The following is a 21661-nucleotide window of genomic DNA, read 5'->3' on the forward strand; positions in this document are numbered from 1 at the left end:
CAGAGGTGTGCTGATGGAAATGGAAGAAACACTTTGCAGCAATTTCAGTGAATTTGGGGTATTCATTTAAAATTTTTGATCCCAAGTAAAGTGAGTGATGCTCTATTTTCAAAAGTCATCTTTAATCAGTAGCTAGTTCCAATAATTTATTCCATAACTTTTTAGTTCAATTTAAATTATCTTTTGATGAAATAAAAGAATTCTGGGACCACTGATTTCTTATATGAGGATTTTTAAAAATGAGTAACAAATTTAATAAAATTACATCTGCTGTGGACTGAATTGTGTTCGCTCAAAATTCATATGTTAAAGTCCTAATCTCCAATGTGACTGTGTTGGGAGATAGGGCCTTTAGTGAGATAATTAAAGTTAAATGAGGTCATGAGGGTAGGACCCTTATCCAATAGGATTAGTGTCCTTGTAAGAAAAAAAAGTACCAGAGAGCTTGTTGTCTCTCTGTTTTTCTCATACCGTGTGTATTTAAGCACTGAGGAAAGGCCACATGAAGACATAGTCTGCAAGCCAGGAAAAGAGCTCTCACAAGAAACTGAGTCAGTTGGAACCTTACTTTTGGACCTCTGTTCTTCAAGACTGTGAGAAAATAAATTTCTGTTGTTTAAGCCATCTGTCTGTAGTATTTTGTTATATCAGCCCAAGGAGACTAAGGCAATCTAACTCATGAACAATTCATGAAACATTTGCTGACAAAACTTTGCAGATGATAATATTGAGATCATCTCTACTTGTTGACAATTATTTTGAAATTAAAATTGTGACATAGCAATCTACAAAAAAACCTTTTTCTTCAAAATTTCTGACTTTTAATTTTGCCCTTTATGAATGTCAGCTCCTATCTGTCAAAAAAAAAAGATTCTTTCTTTTCAAGAAATTTAAAGATCATTAACTATATCAAAGATATCAGTCAATAGAGAAAGTCAAGCTTTCCTATTGATATGTTTACATATTGAGACAAAACTGATTTTTTATCCTGAAGAAAAACTGTTCTGTAGTTCATTCTTGATATAATTTTTCCTCTCAATACCAAGAATAGCTGTTTATGGTCAGGTTCTATATTATTACAGTTGGCTGGGGGTGGGGTGGGGGGAGGTGTCAATAAGACAGAAGCCCTAAGTTAATAGCAGTTACCTATTTCCTTGAAGTATGTATCTCCATCATGAACAATTTCAATCTGCCAATGTTAAGACACAGAACATAGCATTTGGGAAAAATGCTAACAATCAGTTCTGATGGGCCAATGAAAGCCACCTTCAGTGCATTGGTTCTTACATAACACAAAGTTTATATCATGTCACTAAGTGGTGTTTACTTCAGCTGATTTTTTTTCACCAAGACCTTCTCAAAACAGAAACTTGCGTCGATTTCCATTCTCTCACAAGCTACTTAGGTAACTACTCCAGGATGTTTCCCTGATGATGGCAGTTGGAGCAGAAGAACTTACTCCCGTACAGAACATAAGCCGCCAGCCACATTTTTTGACAAAGTAATTCTTCATAATGTTATCATATCTAGAGGTAGTTGTGCTTCTCAGCTTTGGAACTAAAAGAGAATTTAAATAAGAGAAGAGTTTTCTTCCCCTAAGTCTTCATCATTTTCAAATCGCACACATACTAAAAGAACTGCCACGTAAGAATTTATCCGCACGTTTCTCAAGTTGCAATGAAAGAATGCTTTCCCAGCTTCATTTATGCAGGGCCTTGGTTTTCCACATCATTAGGCAGTTTCAGAAATCATCGAGCTATGATGCACAGAAAGTAAAACTTGAGCTACTTTCTTTACCGGAATCAGCAAACATTGCTAAGCAAATATCTTTGATGCAGTCATTCACTGATGTCTTGGCAACTGTATGTGTCTTTCAGTCTTAGCAACCCCGGATGCCGCTTTATTTAAAACCCGTGAAACACTAATGTTTTGTTAGAATATTGAACATAGACTTCTATCAGCTTTTTAATTTAATACTTTTTGTTTCAAAGAATTATTTGATTGTACATTTAACTTTTAATGTTTTGTGTATCAATTATTAGTAAATTTTGATGATTTCACAAATTCATCAGGTAAAGCAACTCCACAAATAACATACTATGGTTTCAGCACCTCACCATCAATTGGGGATAAAAACCAAATTCAATATATGAGGGGACGTATTTTCAGGTGAATTTCATGAGCTCTTTTGCCCTCATTTCTCTGGAATCCTTTCCGCTATCCATATTCAAATACTATTATTGCCACATTTAGCAGATTCTATATCTTTTCCCATAAAAAAAAAATCCAGTGAAGCCTGTGTGGCCATATAATTAGAGTTAAAGTAAATAATGAGACTTGTATTTCCCTAATTTAGAAATTACTCTTACATGATAGATTATAAAATAAGCTTGATTAAAATTTAAAGTGATTATAAAAACAAGTGCATAAAAATAAATGCTTGTTATGTTCTTGGATATTTATATACTTTTGGGTTACAGTTGGCAAAGTAACCATGAAATGCCACACACTATGACACGGTTCTACTGCATATGGCACGCATACAGCTTGAGCTACAGGCAATTGACCATACAAATTGTAAAAACAAAGTGCTTACACCCTACGAAATGACAGGGGGCCACAGATCACGTTCTTAGATCTTACAACAATGTCTCACTGCTATAGATTTTTCTAAATGCTTAGTCTCAGTCTCTGTCTTACTTCCTCTTTGAGTGGTAAGTTTATGAACTGGCACCAGTCTTTGGCCCATACTGTGAATAGTGCTTTTGTAGAGAAACCTTCCCATATCTAGACAGAGCTCACACATTGGATGGATTGTGAGGAGACTGATGGTAAAGAACTGTTAACATCTAGTAAGATTTTATCATGTGCTAGACTGTGCTACATATTTCACGTGGATCATATATTTTAATTCACACGCAATTCAAAGACGTTGATACCATTTCCACCACCATTTTATAGGTGGGGAAACAGAGGCTTAGAAAGTTTCAGTAACCAATTCCTATTTCATTTTGTTTCCTGGGATTAGTTGAATGAGAGACAGAATGGGATGCTACCCTGGTAGTGGAACTTGAAGGAAGAAAAAAGATCCACTTGTCCACAGTAATTCCCCTCATGGACCCACCCTTCTTTTACACTGGCTTAAAATTGTCTTTGATACATGAAAGCTTGGTTTGTAGAAGTTTTAGGAAAGGCTCCCACACGTGCATGGTTGTGTGCAATGTTTACAATCTTTGCCCTATGTTTCTGCTAGGACATAGTCACAAGTCTCCAGCTGGCAGATAATTTCAGGTTCAGGATGCCAGAGGTGAGTTGGGGGATGGGGTGAAGAGCATATGGTAAAATAAGAATTACTTATCTGATCTTGATCTCCCATATGTGAAGTTTCCACTTCTTGAGAATTCCCTTCATTTTTCCTCTTTTTTTTTTTTTTTTTTTAATTTTTTTTTTTTCAACGTTTTTTTTTTTTTTTTTTTTTTTTTTTATTTTTGGGACAGAGAGAGACAGAGCATGAACGGGGGCGGGGCAGAGAGAGAGGGAGACACAGAATCTGAAACAGGCTCCAGGCTCCGAGCCATCAGCCCAGAGCCTGACGCGGGGCTCGAACTCACAGACCGCAAGATCGTGACCTGGCTGAAGTCGGACGCTTAACCGACTGCGCCACCCAGGCGCCCCTCATTTTTCCTCTTTTGCCACCATCTCGTCCCCTCCTCCACTTTGGTCGCTTTTCTACCAGAACACCATAGGGCTAGAAGTGAGGCTTCTGTTTGAATTCTAATTCTAGCAGGACAGGAAAACCGAAGGGGGAAGTAGCTCATCATCCTCTCTGTTTTCCAGCGGGCTGATGACCTCTAAGTGCCTGTCCTACATAATTAAATAAAGAATACCTACATTTTGTATCAGTTTTATATTTGTGGTGAGTTGGCAGCAACTAATTTTAAAATTAACTACCAACTAATTGGACCACTATCCCCATTCCTGGTTCATCAAATCTCCACTGTGCCTTCACATTATAATGTAATTAGCCTGTGTGTGTGCATGTGTGCATAGGTGTACGTGTGTGTGTGTGTGTGTGTGCACACGCACCCATGCCCACAATGTGTTTCCACAGTTTTTGTCTGAGAATTCTAGAAACAAAGAACGTTCACAAGTAACTACACTCTAGGTAATTTTAGAATGACCTTTCTAAGACAAACCTAACCATGTCATATCCCTGCTCAAAATCTGCGTAATTTCTCACCACCTTAAAAATAAAATCCAAAACCCTTAACAAGGATGTTCAGAGGTGCCTGGGTGGCTCAATAGGTTAAGTGTCAGACTCCTGATTTTGGCTTAGGTCATGGTCTCCCGGTTTTTGAGATCAAGCTCCCTGTCGGGCTCTGTGCTGACAGCGCAGAGCCTGCTTGGGATTCTCTCTCCCTCTCTCTCTGCCCCTCCCCCCACCTCAAAATAAATGAATAATCTTAAAAAGAAAAAGGATGTTCAGGTTCTTCAACATCTCACAGGCTTGTCTTAAGCGTTACCTTGCACACTTTAAGCAAACTGAAAGCCTTGCTGCTTGATTGCTTTGTCCCCTCTTGAACTGGTTCTTCTTCCATCTCTCTTTTTACTGTGCAGCTTCAATGCATCCCATGAGTCTTGTCTTAGATGTTACTTCCTCTTGGGCAAAACCTCCCTTGACATGTCCCTTTTCTTTCTCTATTCTTCTGTAGCCCGTCTTCCTTTCCTTTCACTGCTGCAACTCTCTGTGGCGATTGTGTATTCAGTGGCTAGTCTTCCCTGCCCCTGTGATTGTCTGGAGAGCAGGGGCCGCACCTGCACCGCTTATCAATGTATCTGCAGCCGTAAGCAAAATGCCTAACTCACACAAGATTCTTAGTGCATAAATGTCGAATGAATAAAGCCAGTCTGAGTTCTTATTGAAAAAGCTGCCATTGCCGCCATAAAATTTCTCACAATTGACATCACATGATTTAAACTGAACTACATGACGTTTCTTCAACCTTTATAAGTATGGTTAGCATTGTATTTATGGAATTTTGTGCTTGCTTACATATGTTTCTGAAAATATTTTTATTATCCTTTCTAATTTTCTTGGTTATATGCTAGTCTCTGGAATACATATATATTTTTAAATATTTGTTTATTTTTGAGAAAGAAAGCAGGCCAGGGGCAGAGAGAGAGGGAGGCAGAGAATTTGGAGCAGGCTCCACCCTGTCAACACAGAGCCCAATGCAGGGCTCGAACTCACTAACAGGGAGATGATGACCTGAGCTGAAATCAAGAGTCAGATATTTAACTGACTGAGCCACCCAGGCGCCCCTCTGGAATATTTTTAAAGAATTATGGCTTTATTATTAGGTACATGCAATTACTTGTACTCCACACAAATCAAATCGCTTTACTCCCTAGACTGTAATTATTTTAATTGAATGTAAATATGTTTTTATAAAATGTTTTTAAACAATTTTTAAATGAATACAATTGCATTTCTGTTTTTTTTTACTATCAATTTTCTTATTAAATGATTTTAACTTGTATAACGCAAAGGTGGCACTCATACATCTCCTGCCCAGCTATGCTTGCTAGAATTAGAAATGATGCCTTTCTGTTGTTTCCATCAGAATTTATTCAGTGGAATAAATATTATTCTTCGGGTTGGGACTGCGGAATTTCACAGGGACTAGAACAATGATTCTGGGTAAGAGAACAGGCTTGTGAAAGAGCTGCTGTGTAAAAACATTGAGGGGGATAAGGAACAAGGATTCTTGTATTTTGTAGCTTTCTGTTAAACGTTTGCCCTGTTTGTCCACATTATGCACTTTTATTTCCAGAGCCCAGATAGGAAAAGGAGCTCATCACCAGGAAGCAGATGGGGCAGCAGAAGCTGCTGGAGGCTGTGAATATGCCTCGTAGAGTTCAGCATGCAGCACAGTGGGAGTCACTGCAGACTCCTGGGCTGAGCAGGTGCCCGCAGGTCATTTCTGGTCACATAGTCCACACTACCACCACCACTGTCAACAACAACGACAAGAGTAAACCCCCAAACCAGGTTGAAGGAGAGCTGCTGCCTCCCTGTTTTCCAGTGTGCTTCACGGAGAATCCACCAAAACAGTATCATTGTAAAAAAATCCCAACACAGCTAAGCAGCAAACATTCTTGAAAATTCTCTGTGGATACTATTTGGCAAGTAGACAAGATGATTTAAGTACATAAAAAAAAAAAAAACAAAAAAAAACAAAAAAAAAAAAACCCAGGTGCTTTACGGATGTTTTTCAGCAACTTTTTGTTAGCATTCCCTAACCTTATCTGTGATAGATTTAAGATCTCTTACAAACCTCTAACAATTAACATTTCAAAAGTATTCACCAACTAATCCTAGCTGAATACTTTTTTCTGTCACATCCTGGTTCTCCGTGATTTCATGATTTCTTGGATTTGACCCCAACTCTAATTTTGGAATGAGGTCATCTATGGTGAGGGGGAAGGGCTTTAGCCAAAGGCAAGGGGGATCTAAGGCTCTACCCCACTAAAACATACGACTTCAAATTGTGTATATTCAGAGACAATGATTTACTCCCATGATGTGCTCCTCTGTGTTGGAGGGCAAAAGGACAGGAGGTCACACTTTCTCTGCTTTTAGCACTGACACATGATACTTGCTTTTATAAACTGGGGATGATTTTTTAAAAAAAAGAAATACAAATAAACAGCATAGAAGGTTCATTTCATACACTTAAAAAAATTGTGGGTTTCTTGTTCAGACTATATCTACACACACAGAAAAGTCTCACATAATATGGAATCCTGGGGAGTAACACACCTCAAGCTTAAATTTTATGTCAAAAGTAACTTTTTTCTTTATAAGTCATTTTGATTTTAAATATATACTCATAAGCAGAATTTCTTGAAAGTCTGGTGGATTTTATTTTTACCCTTGACCCCACAGTTCAGGTCTTCAAACTGCTATACATGTAGTTATGATATAATATGAATAAATTGAAATAATTAAATTAGTTCAAAGTTTTCTAAGCAAACTGAGCATAGAGAAAAATAGATGAGTCTATCTTCTTTTTTAATATTAGTTTGACTGACCGTCATATCCAGTGATGGTGAGTAAAGCCAGACTTGTTAGAAAGACTCAGGTCATTCACCACCAGGGAGCAGAGCTCAATGGCCTTATTATGTAATAGGCTTACAACACTTTGAGGACTTCCTGCAGTCCTAAGGCTAACAGCTTCTAAACTGGGATTTATGCCCATACTTCCCGCCACACTTCCCTCTATGCTCCAGCCATACGGACTCTCCAAATTCTTTGAATGGCCCATGCTCTTTCCTATGTATTAGATAACCTACCAGGAACCTTCTATACCAATTCCTCTCCATCTTTTCATCTGACTAATGTCCACACATCCTTTGGGTCTCAGCTCAGACATAACTTTCTTAGTCATCCTTAATCACTTTCTCCCCACCCACACTTATATACCTATGTACACACTTGACTGAGTTAAATCCCTAAACTCTTCTCCTCATAGTACTGGTTGCTATTCCTTCCTTACCTTTACAGTGTTTGTAATTCTTGTTTAATGTTTGTTTCCCCCACAAGTCTGTAACACTAGGGGCAGAGGATAGTGTGTCTTATTCTCAATTGAATCTTGAGCATAGGAGAGCATCTAGGTAAATGCAGAAGGAAGGAAGGAAGAGAGGGAGGGAGGGAGGAATTGAGGGGTGGAGGGGAAAGGGAAAGGAAAGATCTGTTCAAAATTGTAAAATATCTATCCTAATGGATTTAGAAAAAGCATGTAGACATTCTCTGGTCTGGCTGGTTAGACTACACTATACTTCAAGGTCTCTTTAGCTCTGGATCATGTTAAGTCAGCTATACCTTCTACAACCCTCGGTCTATTGAAAATACAGCTCCTGTGTGGTTCACTGGGAAGATTCTGAAATAGAACTGCACCAATGAACTCAGCTTAGTGGAGGACACATTTATCCCAACTGATCTCAGGTAACAAGGGGTAAGCGATGGTCAGTCTTTTATATTTGGCCCAGATCCCTGCTCTGTGAGAAGCAAGTGATAAAACACTTTCTCTGTCAGAGACCGAACAGTTAGTTATTTTCCAGAAACTGCAGGGAGCGACTCCGTGGGTGTAAATAAATCCACCTCTTGACCAAGGGAGAAAATTAACATTCTCTTTAGTTTGACTCAGCTGTAGACAAATTTCTTCCTGACTATGGGCCCCTTGACTTCCCTTTCCTTCGAGCATTTAATTTAAAAAAATGCTGTTAAGAACACCTGGGTGGCTCAGTCAGTTGAACATTGAGCTCTTGATTTCAGCTCAGGTCATGATCCCAGGGTCATGGGATGGAGCCCCATGTCTTGGGCTCTGCACTGAGCATGGAGCCTGCTCAGGATTCTCTCTCTCTCTCTTTCTCTCTCTCTCCCTCCCTGCCCATGCACGTGTTCTCTCTCTCTCTCTCTAAAGAAAAAATAAAACAAATAAAAATCAGCATTATAAATTCTTTGTCTCTTGGAGGTGTACATTTTCTCCTACACTCTTGCCAGTTTTACAGCAGAGAAATTTCTTTCTCAGGTACCTGGAAGCCATCCTTTGAAATGTAATCATCAAGAGTGATAGCAGACCTCTGTTTCCCAGTTTCTGTGGAAAGGTGGAAACCTAACTTAGATAAATGACAATTATAAAACACAGATGGCTAATCACATTGACCAAGCGCCTCTCAATGTCCTCCAGCACTTGCTCACTAGCTTCTCCCAGCAATTAAATCTCCCCAACTTTTGTTTCAGCAGAGGGGAGTTCAGTGTCTTTGGCATATTGGAATATACTTGAATAAAGTCTTGTTTGCCTGTTTAACTCTATCCAGTGTAATTTTTTTTGATACCTGCTTGGGAAGGAATCAGAGCCACTCACAGGAGGTTTGGCCTGGTTCATGTGCATACTTGAATTAAATTGGAGCTACATCACTCATAACCAATGTGAATGTTCTAGAAGGTGATCAAATTAAAATAAAATTTGAACCTACTGGATAAAACATCAGTTAACTTCCATTTAGTGAGCAGGAGGATTAGTTTCATTTTGGGGAGTGGGATTGTTTTCTTTGAATGCTGCTGTTTTGAAAAAACATTGAAGAGGAAGCATCTGATCACTTCTAGGCAATGTAAGTTTGAACAACGTCCAGGAGCCAGATCTGTGGTTGTCATGTTTCTGAGCTAAATCAATTTTCTGCCCTATAAATGCAGCGCATATAATGGTCTTGGTTGAAACCTTGAAAGCTTGCTGAGCTCTTATTGTGAAGGCCCTGAGTGCCTGGGTTTTATTTTATTCTGATTTGGACAGCAATTGACGGTTTTGTGCCTAAAGAGCACTGGGTTGGGAGCCAGACTGCCTGGATCCATATCCTGGCTCCACTGGGACTTCAGTTAGTTGCTGAACGTCTTCTGACTCAGTAAATGTGAATAGTAGAGAATCTGAAGCCTAGTAAATGCTCAATAAATGTTAGTTCTTGCCATTGCTACTATTATTATTATCATCACTTTCACTACTGTGAAAAACAAACAAGACTTTATTATTTCAGAATTTACTACTCTCCACCAAAAAAAAAAAAAAAAAAAAGCCATTGATGGGTAGCAATTCTGGCTTAAAATAGACTGTCAGCCTTGCTGAATTGCCTCACTCACGTGTAACGCTGAGCTCTATTTGTGAGACCTTTGTCTTTCTCTCTCCCTACCCCAATCCCTGAATTTTTTTAGTGATGGATGGGCAGACAGAGATGAAGTCATTGAAGGTTATGAGGTGGAAGCCAACGGGGGAATCACAATAAAGCTGCAATCTCCAGAGGTCAGGTCATTTGATGATTATTTCCTGAAGCTGAGGCTGGACACTAATACGAGGAATCCCTGGTTCCCTGAGTTCTGGCAACATCGGTTCCAGTGCCGCCTACCAGGACACATTCTGGAAAATCCCAACTTTAAAAGAATCTGCACAGGTAATACGTGTTCACAAAATACTAACTCAGAAGTTACAACTCTATCTCCATTGCAACTTGTTGAATGAGAGTAGAAGGTGTCAAGGCTGGAGTTCCAAAGACTAAATTACCATCTTAATTTATAAAATAGCTAGAATGAGGAGAGTGTGTGTATTACCCTGAGGATTCATGTTTCTATGTTCCAGAAAGACAACTTTGGTCTCTGGTGGAGCAGGTTGTAAGAAGAGATAATGTAGGTCAAGGAAAAGCGAACTAAGAATTCACGTATCTACTATTCAAGCCCGAGGGAAGAGGTTTTATTGCAAGCATGTTTAGGAAATGTTAACCACAGACATAAGTAAGCAGCACTGGTTTGATCCCTTTTTCTTCTTTATGACTCGCTTCAATATACAGGTCTGGAGAAGGTGAGATAATGACATCCAGGGCCACACCACGAACATACATGTATGTGTATGTGGACGTAGGTGGCCAGAAACTCTGCACTCTCATTTGCAAATAGGAGTGACATTTCCCAGTGGGACAGATAATTCCCATGCACTGCTCACTGAAGGCATGCCAGAAAAGGGCAGCATATTGTTTCAGGTCTTCAGGGCTTGGTGAACTCTACTGGGAGTGGAGTTCCCTCCCCCTACCCACCCCACCCCACCCCACCCTGCCCCAGGAACTGCTGTACTTAACATGACTAACTTACCATACTTCTTAACAGATTTCTTAACACAGTAATTTCCATGAGTGCTATCATTACTGCATAGAGACATTGATGTCCCCTGTCTTTTTTCAGTATTGCTTAATGTGGCAAAAATAGATCACCTTTGGTATACCACAGTGCCATTCAAAGCCAGTTGTCTATACTGGGTTGATAGCACAGCATGATGGACAGGCATTAAAGGTGGTATTGCCAGGACTGAGATGGGAAAGACTACAGGAAAAGCGAGAAGGATCAGGAACTAGATTTTGGATGGGTTAAGTTTGAGATGGCTATTAGTGGATTGCAACTATATATGTCACTTGGTCATTGTGTTCTATTGGTAAAATTTAGATTACTACTTGGATGTCTTTACATAAGGATTTCCAGGAAAGTATCTTGTGACCTAAGCTTTCAAAACAAAAGTTAGAATTCTACAGCCATGTACGTTTTAAAAACCATTTTGGGTTTTCAATTGTCATAGTGCATGCAAATGTCAAGGTTAAAGTCTGAACTTGGTTAATGTTCATACTAGAAAATTTAAAAATTCACATTCATGAACTGTTCTTGTATTTTACTTCACTCAGTTATTTTTAAGAGTTTCTTATGTGATTACAACCTTTTATAAACATGTTTATGTTTGCATTTCATTCTGGAGTCAAGCTTAGGAAATATTTCCCTTTGTTCTTAGTTCTAAGAAAGATCAAAGGCTTATTTAACTTTTTTATTTGGAACTAATTCATGAACTTTATTGATCGTTTCTTCTACGGGAATCCTAGAATTTTATCGTTAATTTTTCTTTAGCAGTGTTTATGTTATCTGTGTATACATTCATGTAAATTTATTTTGCTCTTCAGTTTTAATGTATGCATTTCTATGAAATTGGCTTCAATGTTATTGATGAACAAGTAAACTTTTACTTCATGTATCATTCTTATCTAGTTGAGATCCTTGAATAGCAAATGAATTGCATAGTCTTCTAATGAATATGCAGACACATTTATGAAAATTAATGTGCAGAAGTGAAATGAACCCTTCCATTCTATTGATAGCTACTCTTTCTATCACTTATTTTTACCTCTTCTAATTGGGTCATTTCAATGTTTTGGAAAGTTTTGATATTGCAGTTCATTTCCATAGAAACCTTTATTGAGCTTAATCTCAGATGTCACTATTTAAATAAAGAGTTTACATGCACTAGATTTTCAGTTTGAATATTAAGGGTCCTGAGCCCAGGCTGAATAATTTGCAAATCACTGTGGCTAATTAAAAAGTACTTCATGCACAGTCTACATCACTGCTTAATTAGTTGCGAATATCAAGGGATTAGAGAAAGTGTTGGAAAGGTACTAACCAAAACATCAAAGCCTAACTTCTAAAAAAATTAATCATTGTGAGGACAGTGGAGAGAATAGGTATAAAGCAAATCAAAGTCACTCTTTTCCAGTAAATGTCTTAACTGTTTATAGCATTTTTTGCAGTGGCATAGGGCTTTATCCTTCCTGATGAGAATCGTGAAAATGATTCCATGGAAAATGCGAGACCATTTGGAAGCGTAACCAACTGGAGCCAGCACTGGTTCTGTTAATAATCTGCCACAAAACTTGAAGGACCTCATTTAATCTCTGAGTCAATTTTTGCAACTATAGCATGATAACACTTTCTATTTTACACAGGTGTGAGAATTAAATGAAGTAACACAAGTGAGATACTTCGCAAATCCTTACATAAGTGTAAAGTGTTGTTGTTAATATCGTGTCTTACAAGAAGGAAAATAAGATGTAGCGTGGATTACCTTGTTAAATATTATAGTTTTTGAAATTACAAATTTAGCATAACTATATTCCAAGATGTGGCAACTAGAAAAACAAGCACAGAACCCTTAATCAACCACCCTTATACAGTGCCAAAATGGATATTTTATTTTTCTCCTATCTAGGCTTTCACAATTTTTTTCTGATTATCAAAGTAATATGCAGTACTAAGTTTATCATACACAAATTGGAAATATAGAAAAACGTAAGAAAGATGAAAAGCATCAATAATTTTCTTTTATATAACTATTAATTACTATTAATTTTTTGATGTATTTCTAGCAAATATACTGTTAAATTTTTGTTATATTTTTATCTATATATACTTATAAATCATATAGCTAATATTATTTTTATATTGCTTTTAGAATGAATACTGCCTTTTCTTTAAATTTATGAATTTCTTTGTCACTAATTTCTTCCACTCATTTTTTTTCCATTTTTAAAAATTTTATTTTAGAGAGGGGGGGGGTTCAAGCAGGGGAGAGGGGCAGAGGGAGAAAGAGAGAGAATCCCAAGCAGGCTCCATACTCAGTGCAAAGCCCAGCACATGGGTTCAATCTCACAACCCTGGGATCATGACCTTAGCTGAAATCAAGAGTTGGGTGCTCAACCGACTGAGCCACACAGGAGCCCCAATTTCTTTTATTCTTAATTGCTATATAACATTCTGCAGACATATAAACTCTAATTTCTTTGACCATCTCATTCTTCTGACACATCTAGGCTGTTTTCAGTTCTTTATGAGTTAAAAAAGCTGCAGAGAGGTATTAAAAATTCTTCTCCCTAGTCCTCACCTTATTCTTTTCTCATTTTGGATGATTTTCTTAAAGTATATTTCCAGAAGTTGAATTACTCAAATGATATGAATACTTCTAAGAAAATAAGAGGTTCCAAAAGGCAACTCCTACCAGCACCACTTGCAATTCTATGGACTTTTTTCATTTTCTTTTGCATAGTTATAATCATAGTGTGCCTGTAATACTGTATCTTTTTTTCAGTTAAGATTCTACTTTACTTTTCATGTTGTTGCATAATCTTTATAATGACCATTTTAATAGCTCCATAATATTCTACCCAATGAAAATATTATAATTACTTAGTCATTCTTATATTACTGGACATTTAGGTTGCTTCCAATTGTTCTTCTTACAAAACAAAACAAAACAAAACAAACCAGTGAATATGGTACAGAGTTTTCATGATTGTTGTTGTTACTACTTATGGATTGTTCCCTCACTATAGATTCCTAAATATATAATTATATTTAGAATATGACAATATTTGGGTTCCTTAAGTACATGTATTGCCATTGTCTTGCAATATGGCAATATCAAGAGTTGCTGTGGTTAGCAGTATATCAACTGAATGAGTTCACTTTGTCCTCACTGACCTTTTTCACAATCCAATGAATTTATGGCCATAATTTTTTACTTTCTGTCCTTATTCTTTATAGCAACTGGGAACAGGAGGACATAATGCTTTTTAAAGCTAGTATATCTTTCCTTGTAGTTGGCTATTATTGAAAACATAATGAAAGTATTTGGATGGTATCTGTAATACTCATCAACAGCTCAGGACTATTAATATAATGACAGATAGTCTGATGTGACAAAATTTCAAGACTTCCAAGCATGAGTACTCTTTTTTTTTAATTGAGATATAATTGACATATAACATTATATTAATTTCTAGTGTACAACACAGTATTTGTTATTTGTATATGTAGTAAAACCATTACTCTAGCATCCTTTATCATCCATCATCACTATATATATCACATTTTCTTTATCCATTCACCCATTGAAGGATACTTAGATTGCTTCCATGTCTTGGCTCTTATAAATAGCTTCAATGAACATAGGGGTGAATATATTTTTTCAAGATAGTGTGTTTGTTTCCTTGAGATAAACACCCAGAAGTGGAATTGATGCATCATACGACAGTTGTATTAACTTTCTGAGCAACCTCCAGACTGTTTTCCAGAGTGGCTGCACCAATTTCCATTCCCACAAACAGTACTTAAGGGTCCCCTTTACTTCACATCCTCAGCAGCATTTGTTATTCCTTGTCTTTTTGATAATAGCCATTCTAACAGGTGTAAAGTGATATCTCATTGTAGTTTTAATTTGTATATCCCTGATGGTTAGTGATGTTGAGCACCTTTTCATGTACCTATTGTCCATCTGTATGTCTTCTTTCAAAAAATGTCTGTTCAGATCCCCTGCCCCTTTTTTCACCTTTTTTTTTTTGCTATTGAGTTGTATGAGTTCTTTATTCATTTTAGATATTAACCTCTTATCAGATATGAAACTTGCAAATATTTTCTCTTTTTCAGAGATTAGCTTTTCATTATGTTAATTGTTTCCTTTGCTGTACAAAAGCTTTTTGGTCTGATGTAGTCCCACTTATTTATGTTTGCTTTTGGTATCAAAATCCAAAATATCATTATTACCAAGACTTTCTTTTAGCAGTTTTATGGTTTCAGGTCTTATGTTCAAGTCTCTCAAGTTTTTTCTGTGTGCATTTATAGTGTAAGGTCATAGTCCAATTTAATTCTTTTACATATGGCTGTCCAGCTTTGCCAACACCATTTATTGAAGAGACTAATATTTCCCCAAACCGTGGGTACTCTTCCCCCAGCTTGGAGACTGTCACTCACAATTTTTAGATTGCTACTAATTTTTATAATATATTTGCTTCATGAGTAGGTTTCAGTGGAACTTCCATTTTGAATCAACTTACCATGTGAAGTGGGATAAGATGGGTCTAATATAATTTGACCCAGATTGAGACAGTTTCTTATTTACTACAGCCTATAAGGTCCTAGGGTAATAACTCCTCTATACTTTCGGAAGTTTGACTCCAATGCCAGTATGCACTCTTGAAGAATATCATTTGCCTTTACCCAAGAAATTGGTATATTAATTAGATTTTGTGGAATGCTTCACAATTTTCCACCCCTCCCTGTATCCATGCTCTTTGAAATACGACTTTGCAGCTCCTCCCATTATGAAGTAGAATTTTGTTCCCTGCCTTTTGAATTTTGATTGAATTTATAGCTTATTCTAAGTCTAGGTTTTAAGAGGCTTGACCTACTATTGTTCTCTTTCTTGGGATCTTCCCTCAGCTATATATATATATATATATATATATATATATGCCTTCTAGAATATGAGAAAGAACTTAAAGCAAAAACAGGATGATCTCTTAGTTGAGGTCATACTGGCTAAACTAGTCTCCAGCCAATGCACTCGCTGACTGTTGACATATAAGTGAGCCCAACCGAGATGAGTCATGTCCAACCCAGAGCAACAGAACTTCCTATTGACCCCCAGATTCATGAACTAAATAAATACCTGTTGTTTTAAGCCACTAAGCCTTGGGATGGTTTGTTATGCAGCATTATTGTGGCAATAGACAACAGAGCAATAGCTGATTTAATTTAGGGAACACAATTTCTCAACCCAATGCCAGAATTCTAAATCTTATCCCCCTTCAGGAGGAATGATACAATATTGTACCCTATATCTGGTGAATGAAACCAAACATTTTTATAAATTCTTTAGTGAAGAAGATTTAAAGCCTCCTGATCCAAGGCAGTAAGACTATTCTACTTCAAAATTCTGGAAGTGCTAACAAATGGGCACAGTTATAGCTGAGACAAACAAATAGCTTCAAAACCTAAAAGTCATAGGTTCTCACACAGTGCTGGTAGAAATTGCTTAATGGAAATATGTTACAAATCTTTAGATGTTGTCTTCGATACAGCAGTTTGGGGTGCTATAACAAATTAGCATAGACTTGGTGGCTTAAACAACAAATATTTATTTCTTACAGCTCTGGAGGCTAGAAAGTCTAAACTCAGGGACCTGCATGGTAGGGTTCTAGTGAAAAGCCTTCTTCCTGGTTTCCTTACATGATGGAGAGAGAAAAGAAGCAAGCTCTTCTCCTATAAGAGCACTAATCCCATCCTGAGATTCTGAGGTCTCTACCCTCAAGACCTAATTACCTCCTTAAATCGTATCTCCAAATATCATCACAATGGGGATCAGAGTTTAAAGATAAAAATTTGGAGGGGACACAAACATTCAGTCTATAGCAGATGTGTTTTGTATCTTTTGGTTGAAAGAATAAACATGAACTGACCTTCTGGGCATTACACTTTCTCAGAAAACCTCATTAGTTATCACGCATAGATGAAGCTCTGAAAATAATATCATACTATAAGCACAGTCTTGGTCTGCTTATCTCCTAATACTTTTGACCTGTCCTGTCAACTGTAGTACCCATTAACCAAGTGTAATTGTTTATATTTAAATTTAAATTAGGAGTGACTGGGTGGCTCAGATCGTTGAGCGTTACACTCTTGGTTTCTACTCAGGTCATGTTCTCACAGTTCCTGGGATCAAGCCCCACGTTGGGCTCTGTGCTGGCAGAGTGGAGCCTGCTTGGGATTCTCTCTCTCTCTCTCTCTCTCTCTCTCTCTCTTTCGGCCCTTCCCTGCTCATGCTTTCTCTCTCAAAATTAATAAGTAAATATTTAAAAAATAGAAATTGACATTAAGATAAAATGAAATGAAGTGAAATACTCATTTTCTCAGTTTTACTAGTCACATTTTGTGTATCAACACCTGCATGTGGCTAGTGACTACATCTTGCATAGCACAGATACACAAAGAACTTCCATTATAACAGAGAGTACTATTGAACAGTGTTGCATTCTATTTTCTAACCCCATAAATGCAAGTTTGGTTGTTTCTATGGTTATTTGGATCTTATTCACAAGCTAGTGCTTGCAGCATGATCAACTTGCTGAATATCCCAACTACAACAGCTGAAAAATGTTATAATCCAAGACTTCCATTTTTCTTGGTGATTCCCACAGATCCTCCAACCCAAATAGGGCATTCTGGTTCCTACAAAGAGCAGCTGTGTCTTCATTCACCTATTAAAATTCAATATAGTTCCTTCTTGCATGTCATTTTAATAATTGAGTAGATTTATAGAAACATGTACATGTTCTATCATTCAAAGACATGAAGATTGATGTAGGGACATCCTTTTAGTTTATATACATCTTGATTCTGTTCCCAAGGGACTTGAATAATTTTTAGCATCAAGAAGATGTAGACTTCAGGTATAAAAATGGATTTTTTTTGAGGCCTCCAACACTTATTGAAGCAGTGACCTGTTACTGTTTTACCTTTTAATAGAAAAATTTAATTTACAATTATGCAATGTTGGATATGTTACTGAACCTTTCGCTATGTAAACTAGTTATTTATAGATTGGCCTAAGGTTTATATACCTGTTATTAATAAATTTGGTTTCGTTTACTAATAAATCAATTAGATTAATTTCTCCCTATTAAACAATTTATGTATTTCCAAAATTGAATGCTCCCTCTTATGGTCAAGCCTAACTTCTAAATGAATTTGAGAATGAGTGTTTTTAATGATTAAAATATAGACCATTCATTTTTTTTTCATTTTTTTAATGTTTATTTATTTTTGAGAGAGAGAGAGACAGAGCAAGAGTAGGGAGGGGCAGAGAGATAGGGAGACACAGAATCCAAAGCAGGCTCTAGGCTCTGAGCTGTCAGCACAGAGCCCAATGCAGGGCTCAAACTCATGAATGTGAGATCATGACCTGAGCTGAAGTCAGACTCTTAACTGACTGAGCCACCAAGGCACCCCAAAATCTATGGCCATTCTTAATAAAGAGTTCACCTTGGCATAAAAGAGTAGTATGTATTTAGATATTCCCAAATGGCTACATATGGGTTTTCTATATCCTATAAGTTGTACTGCTTCTCACCAGGAGAACAGTTTTGCATTTCTTGTCTTGTGCACATTTTCCGCTAAGAAAACTCACATTAAGTAAAGTCATAATTTCAGCTATCATAAGAGGTTACAGTCTTTTCATGATGGGTAAACCAAACATACTTGGAGAATGGCCCGTTTACTTTTTCCCCTTATTTGTATATTTTTGCTGAGGTATAATTAACATATAGCAAACTGCACTTATTTAAAATGAACAGTTTGACAAATTTTGACATGTGTATATGCCAATGAAGTCACCACCACAATCAAAACAATGAATATATCACTCCTCAAATTCCTTTGTGTCTCACTGAAAATTCCTCCTTCCAGCCACTCCCAACCCTCTCCTCCCTCCTATTCACAGGCAATTTTCTCTCACTCTAGTTCATTTGCAATTTCTACTCTTTTATATGAATGGAATTGCTGTGAACTCTTTTCTGTCTGCATTCTTTCACTCAGCTCAATTATTTTGAGATTCATCATTGTATTACATATATCAACAATTCATGTTTTCAAATTACTGAGCAGTGTTCCATTATCTGGACATAACACAATTTATTTACCCATTTACCTGGTAATGGGCACTTGAATTGTTTCCAATTTTCGGTTGTTACAAACCAAGCTGCTAAGAACATCCATGTACAATCTTCATATAGACCTATTACTTTCTTTTCTTTTGGAGCAAGTCCTAGCTGTGGAATGCCTGAATCCTGTGGGAGGTGTATGCTTACATTCTTTTATTTATTTTTTGGTCCAATTCATCATAGAGATATATGATTGGGAAACAGTATTATAAAGGGATCAAACACTGAAAAGATAAATAAATGGGTTGTTAGAATTCAAGAATCAGTGAGACTTTTGAACTCCTTCTTGGGGAGTATGTTCCATCATTTCATTATTTCTGCTATGTGGAGATAATGATAAAGATTAAGGGGATATTCTATAGTCATATCATGAGCCAAGTCTTGGTTCATGGGCCTATGTCAATGTCATGTCATAATCATGCCATGACATAATCATGTTCAGACCGCTCTATTCACTAATTGACCTTTCTCTGGAGTAGCACTGACTGGTAAACAACATAGTTGTGGCCACAAATTCCTATAAAATTTGATGGGCCTCCATGGGTACTACATAGGACAGGTATTAAAATTTGTGAGAAATATCAGTAAATTGAATCCATAGGGACTTACCTCAAATAGATCTGGTCTAATACTCTAATCAACTGGATACTATTACCCAATCCATTTGGATAAATTAACTGCCCAGACCCTAAGATGATATGAAGAAGAATTTTGTCCTTTAGAGCAGTGGTTCTCAAGTCTGGCTTATTAAAGTCAGCATGAAAGCTTTTAAAAAGGCACTTCAATTTATGTTAACAGAAATGTCTTAATAAACACATAGCAAGTTTTGTTTGGAAAAAAGAAAAAGGTACTTCACTGTACCAAGCTGGATCCCACGCCACACCAACTGAATTAGAATTTCTGGAGTGGAGCTAAGCACTTATGTTAAGGACAGGCAGAAATTCATACTTAAAATTTATGAGGCTTTTAGCTCTTTTTTTAATTTATAAAATTTGGAATCATCTGTCATTGCTCAAGTTGAGAGCTTGCCAAGGTTTTGGCTGTGGCAGCTGCAACAGCTAATGAGAATTTAGTAATTTCTAATGCTGAATCAATCTCTTCCATTTGTTTTATTTATTTATTGGTAGGCTTGTTTGAAGCATTAGCATTCCCAAAGCAATAAGTCATGGCTATATACTATGTTTCTTTATGTCCAGATTGGGCAATTACTAGATGTATTAATTTTCTATTGCTGCCACACAAATTACTATAAAGTCAGTGCCCTAAAACAACACAAATTTATTATTGTACAGTTCCATAGGCTAGAATTCAGACAAGGGTCTCACTGGGCAAAAATCAATCAGATGTCAGCAGAAATTCATTCCCTTAGGAAGGCTCTATGGGAGAATCTGTTTCTTGCTGTTTTCTAACTTCTAGAGACCAGCCGTTCTTTAGTTAATGCCCCCCTTCCTCCTTATTCAAAACCAGCAATATTGCATCTCTCAGGACCCTGCTTCCATAGTCACACATTTCCACCACAGCTAGGGAAGATTCTCAGTTTTTAGGGACTTGTGATTAAATTAGGCCTACCCAGATAACCAAAGATAATCTTCCCATTTCAATGGAAATTTAATCACATCTGCAAAGTCCTTTTTGCCACGTAGCCTAACTTATCCACAGGTTCCAGGCTTTAAGATTGTGGGTATTTTTGTGGATCTGTTATTCTGTCCATCACAGTAGATGTTTAGACAGAGGAAGGGATTAGCCTCTCTAAGCCCTTTCTATTAGCTACTTCTTTAGCTCTTTTGCAGCAGACCTCCCTTTATTAACTAACAGCTGCCATGAGAAAAAGATTGTAACTCTTTAGGAACACATTTAAAAACCCAGTTTCATTGTGTTTCTGTGAAAAGCAAACATCTAGAGTGTTGAGAACCTGTGCCTCTGGCTGACCAGAATGGTATCTAAATGCGTGGAGACCTTCCTTTACATTTCCCTAATCCTTGTTTTTTAGTTTTCCATTGCTGGGGGTTATTCTTCTACACCTGCAAATTGAGAACATCATAATCACTTTGCTCTTACCACAGAGAGACAGAGAAATCGTTTTCTTGGTAATTCAACTGTTTGTATGGCCACGATTAGGGATGTGTCCTTACAGATATTCTTTGTCCATCTCTCAATTCAGTCCATGGAAATGATTTTCATCTCTCTCCCACAGACATACATCAAGATGTCAGACCTTCTCCAGGAGTCTGGCTACATCTTAGAGCTAGAGCCTGACTAGAGTCTCAGTCTTCTCTCTCTTTGCATTTGTCTTCATTGGAAAGATTAATGGGTGCCAAATTAATACCTTCAGCAATTTCATCACAAAAATAAGAGTTTTGGTTTGGTCTTTGCCGTGAGGCTGAGTTTTCATTTGTTCTTTGTAGGATGAAGATCTTCTCAGTTTTACCTTTTAAGAGTTGGAGGTGAGAGGCAATTCCATTTTTATCTCTGAACATTTAATTTTCCTACCTCCTTGCCTCAATGTGTAAGCTCACTTGATAAAATCTCTGCCTTCCAAGTGATTACGGGTGACAATGTTACTGAGTGTTTTGCCACTGACGAATAATGGACTTATGTCCTTTTAGACCCAGGTCACAATTTCCTCACCATCTGCTGTCTGGTTCTATAAGCCTCATATTTAATGATTCATTGTCATTTTTATTGTTGTTATAGCTATTCCCCTACTTTTAGGTATCAATTTCCTTTTTTGGTAGGCTAGGTGAGGATA

General features: G+C 37.2%; 1 protein-coding gene across 1 annotated transcript in view; it reads left to right on the forward strand.

Moving 5' to 3' along the window:
• GRM1 (glutamate metabotropic receptor 1) overlaps positions 1-21661 on the forward strand; it is a 462841-nt gene that overhangs the window by 344356 nt on the left and 96824 nt on the right. The window contains exon 6 of the mRNA XM_042985360.1: positions 9770-10005. Coding sequence (XP_042841294.1) covers positions 9770-10005 — 236 coding nt within the window. The remainder of the gene's footprint in view (positions 1-9769; positions 10006-21661) is intronic.

The sequence above is a fragment of the Panthera tigris genome, chromosome B2, assembly GCF_018350195.1.
Source record: "Panthera tigris isolate Pti1 chromosome B2, P.tigris_Pti1_mat1.1, whole genome shotgun sequence".
NCBI classification, from domain to species: Eukaryota; Metazoa; Chordata; class Mammalia; order Carnivora; family Felidae; genus Panthera; species Panthera tigris.